This window comes from Chrysochloris asiatica, unplaced genomic scaffold (genome assembly GCF_000296735.1).
Source record: "Chrysochloris asiatica unplaced genomic scaffold, ChrAsi1.0 scaffold00304, whole genome shotgun sequence".
NCBI classification, from domain to species: Eukaryota; Metazoa; Chordata; class Mammalia; order Afrosoricida; family Chrysochloridae; genus Chrysochloris; species Chrysochloris asiatica.
The window spans coordinates 422,781-427,657 of NW_006408822.1; the positions used below are offsets into that span (position 1 = coordinate 422,781).

Below are 4,877 nucleotides of genomic sequence, written 5' to 3' on the forward strand. Positions count from 1 at the left end.
TGCCTTTGTAGCCCCCTACCCCCCATTTTAAATGCATCAATTCTTCTCTGGACTTGGATATACATTGTCAACTTTCACATACTTATATAAAGCAACTGAAGATACCATGGCTTGGGTCAGGTGCACCTTAGTCTTCAAACTGACATCTTAGCTCTTGAACATTTTAAAGTGGTCTTTAGCAACAGATTTACCTAATGCAATACATCATGTGATTTCTTGACTGCTGCTTCCATGAGTACTGATTGTGGATCCAAGCAAAATGAAGTCTATGTATGACAACTTCAATCTTTTCTCCATAATTCATGATGCTATTTATTGGTCCTCTTGTAAAGATTTTTGTTTTCTTTACATTAAGGTACAATCCATACTGAAGGTTCTAGTCTTTGATATTGATCACTAAGTATTTTAAGTACTCTTCACTTCAAGCTAGCAAGGTTGTATCATCTGCATATCACAGGTTGTTAATGAGTCTTCCTCTAATCCTGCTGCCTCCCTCTTCTGCATATAATCCAGTTTCTCTGATTATTTTCTCAGCATACAGACTGAATAGTATGGTGAAAGGATAAAACCCTGGTACACACCTTTACTGATTTTAAACCATTCAATAATTCAATATCCCCTTTGTTCTGTTTGAATAACTTCCTCTTGGTTTATATACAACTTCCTCATGAGCAGAGTTAAGTGTTCTGGAACATTTATTCTTCAAATGTTATCCATAGTTTGTCATAATCTGCATAGTCATTAAAGGAAAAGTAAACATCTTTCTGGTATTCTCTGCTTTCAGCCAAGATCCATCTGATGCTATCAATGACATCCCTAGTTTTACATCCTCTTCTAAACCGGGCTTGAATTTCTGGTACTTCTCTGTCAATATACTGTTGCAACCATTTTTGGATTATCTTCATCAAAATTTTACTTGAATGTGATATTAATGATATGGTTTGATACACTCTATTTCATTTTTGACAACTTCCAATTTTCCTAATACATTCCATGTTCTGATCATTAATGGATGTTGCTCTCCTCATTTTCAGTTGTGTCCTACCAGCAAATGAAGGTCCTGAAAGCTTTATCCATTCACATCATTACGGTCAACTCTACTTTAGGACGCAGCTCTTCCCCAATCATAATTTGAGTGCCTTACAACCGGAGGGGCTCATCTTCTGGTGGCACAACTTCTACTACTACTAAAGCCAATATACTTTCCCACCAACCCAGTCAAAGACCCATCTAGGGGATAAAGGATGAATAAAGCATCTTAGTTCAACATCAAGCAGTAGGAACCAGTAATCTAGTGGGAACTACAATATTCTTAGCAAACACTTAGAGCCTTAATGTGTGCCAGGCACACATTGTGAAGAATATAACCAATGTCACTGAACAACTTGTATACAAATTACTGAATGGAAAACTACACTGCTATGTAAACCTTTACCAAAATCACAATAAAAAATTTTTTAAAAGACTCAATCATTTTTTTAACTATTACAGTTGGAAACAGACAAATTGTACATGTATAAAACTCATTTGTGACACTAAAACAATTCATTTTTTCAAATTTTTTTGGTTAACAAATTAAGATCAAGGAAATACATAAATCAAATTCACAGGTCATATGAAAAGTTATAAAATAAAGGTAAGTTTTAAGTTTTTTATACTATAGGTGGTTAATTTTTCTTCTAGAAAAAGTAACGTCATACTGGACTCTATCCTAAAGAAAAATAAAGATATTATTTACTTACTGTCCTTCTATGAGCCATGTGCACTTCGTTTTATACTTATAATTTCCAGGTCCATCTGTTACAAATCCTGAAGGTCCAGTTAGTCTGTAATTTAAATAACAATAAAAACTTTAATCCATCTAGCTTTCTCAATTTTCCATACAATTCCAAATAAAGACCAGTGGATACATGAATGTGTATCATAGCGAGAAAATGACTAAAAGTTACATCCAAGTTTCACAAATTGAATTAAACCTTCCCAAACAGTTAACAGTATATAAAAATACTTAAACTAACAGGGGGTGGGGGGGACAAAAACACTCTATCAAAATCTTTCCAGCTAAGAGTAAAACATCATACTTTCTACCATGAAAATGGCCACATGAATTTATTTAATATACAAATTGATTTTTTAAATTAAGAATATGTAGTTGGAGTTACGAGTAACCCAATGCATTGAGTCAACTATCAAAAACTGTCCCACAGATTTTTTCAAGGCTGTAATCTTTACAGAAGCAGATTACAACATCTTTCTCACCAGTTACGAGTGCATTTCATACACAACACTCAACGTAACTGGGTTAAGCAGGCACATCAAATCACAACACACAACAGGAGCTGCTGCTTCTGAAGTAGCCACATACCATGCTCCCATAGCAGTGTACAGTAGAACATGTTTTCCCACGCTCATAAAAGCCTGAAGTTTATTAACATGTTTTTAGGTCTTGCCAATACTATGGGATATAGATAGTGCAATGAGTTTCTCTTATATCTGACCTTTCTGGCATTGGGTTTATAATTCTGCCAAAAATAAATGGCTGGGCCACAGCCTGCACTATTGATTGGTCTATGCACCTGAAAGACAACAATGGTCAGTTTACTATGTAAAAAGTGCATAAAACCAGCCGATAGGATTAAGTGGCCTTGTGGGGATTGGTCGGTTTAACCTTAAAATTGATAAGGAGCTTGCTAATACAAGGGGACTTCAAAAAGCTCATGGAAGAATTACAATATCTGTTAAGTCCATTTTTCCAGGAACATTTTGAAGTCCCCTTATATAAACAGTTAATCTTATAGAGGTTTCCAGAGAAACAATATAAGAGAAAGAGAATCTCCTAAAAGAGCTGTAATACATCATTGCTTACTAGGTCACAAGCTGTAACAGTGAAGACAAAGACAGCACATGTCAATTGCTGCAGTATGAGCGGCGGGAACCACCAGACCAGCATACGGTTGTAATGGTGCTTGCTGACCAACAGAGAGAAAGTGAAAGCTGAGCACCTTCAGAATGGGTTACCTCCAGGCACCTACCTGTCAGCAGAGCCAAAAGAGCTGTAATGTGTCCAAGCACAGTGGAAGTGAGGCCTAAAGTGGCCCAATGGGAGATAAGACATAGCTAGGCCCAGCAACCTAGGGAAGGGCCATGCAGAAAGGAGCTAAAAGCTGTCCTGGTTAGAAACTGTCATAATTGACAAAACTGATCCTGTCCCCTGAGCGGTATCTTGTTGCTTTCAAGTTGCTCCTGACCCCAAGGTGTAGTCATTTCCCTACCAAACCGCATAGCTGAGTATGGTCTGTAAGTTGTGTGGCCACTGCAACAAATTATCGAACCCAGCACAGTAGTAGGGAGGATAGTGCAGGACCAGGCAGTGTTTCACTCTGTTGCACTTGGGATCACTATGTGTCGGAGTTGACTCAACGGCACCTAACAACAACAATAATACCAGCAACTTTACAATACTTAAAAAAAAAAAAAAAGTATGTGGTTACATACATAGATATATGTGCAAATATGTGTATAGGAAGGCTCATGTGAGTATATGGATGTGTATGCTTAGATGTTGCTGTTGTTTAGTATATGGTTTCCAAGGAGTAGCTGGAGAATTTGAACTGCTGACCTTGCAGTTCAAACCAATCTTGTAGTCCAGTGCTTATCCTAGTGCACCACACCAGGATTCCAGAAGTACCAATAGGTACAAATATATATATGCTTGTGTATACAGTGTACATATCCATATATATAATAAACTGCGTGGGGAAACATTTGTGACTACTTCCTGTTGTTGTTTACTGTAGTCAAGTCAGTCAGTTCCATCTGAGAGCAATCATGTATAGGGTTGCCAAGGAGTGGCTGATGGGTTTGAACCTCCAATCTTGCAGTTAGCAGTCCAGTTTTTATCCTAGAGCACCACACCGGGACTCTGTGACTACTTCCTTCTTGTTGTTGTTAAGTGCCGTTGAGTTGGTCCCAACCCATAGCGACCCTAATACAGGGTTTCCGAGAAGCAGCTGATGAACTTGAGCCACTTACCTTGTGGTTCAAAATAACTTTGCAGTCCAGCACATTAACCTACAGTGCCACACCAGGACTACTTCTTAGACATAACTAAATACCTCATGAATTTGGTTTGCTGGGTTTGAAGACTTAAGCTCATAGTCACTGGGAAAAAGTTCATAGTAAATTTGCATACCATAGTTCATAAAGATATTGTTCTACATCCTAGTTTGATGAATAGCATCAAAGCTTATGAACAGCTATCTAAAAACAAATATTAGTCTGCAGTCAACTGGAAGTAAAACAGAAAGCAGAAAACTGAAGATTCAAAGATGTAGTTAGTCACAGGGCTAACAGCACACATGAACAATGGCCTCACCTGTCCCAAGACCAGAAGAACCAAATGGTGCCGGGTACCATTAACAACCATTCTGATCAGGATACCATTATGATGGTCCCAGATAAATGAGAGAAAAATGTAGAACAAGCTAAAATTCCTTTTATATATATAGACACACACATATATATACATATATATAATTTTTTTTTAAAGGCCCAACTCATGAGAGACTAGAGAATCTCTATGAGATACCCTTCAAACCTGGAGCTGAACCCCTCCCAGAGGTCACCTTTCAGCCAAATAATAAATTGGATCATAAAACTTAAACTATCATCCATGAGTATTGTACTCCTTTAAATAACCTATATGAGAAAAAAGTCAGTATTTACCATAAAAAACGAGAAGGTAAGGGAAGACACAAAAGCTAGAGTAATAGAAACAGAACCACAAGAATGGAAATAGAGAATTTGAAAAATATAACCAATGTCAATGAACAGTATGTATAGAAATTGTTAAATGGGAATCTAAGTTGCTATGTACA

At 37.2% G+C, this 4,877-nt stretch overlaps 1 protein-coding gene across 1 annotated transcript in view; it reads right to left on the bottom strand.

Moving 5' to 3' along the window:
• ATRN (attractin) overlaps window positions 1-4,877 on the bottom strand; it is a 271,410-nt gene that overhangs the window by 196,518 nt on the left and 70,015 nt on the right. The window contains exon 2 of the mRNA XM_006874825.1: window positions 1,743-1,826. Within this exon, the coding sequence (XP_006874887.1) occupies window positions 1,743-1,826 (84 nt within the window). The remainder of the gene's footprint in view (window positions 1-1,742; window positions 1,827-4,877) is intronic.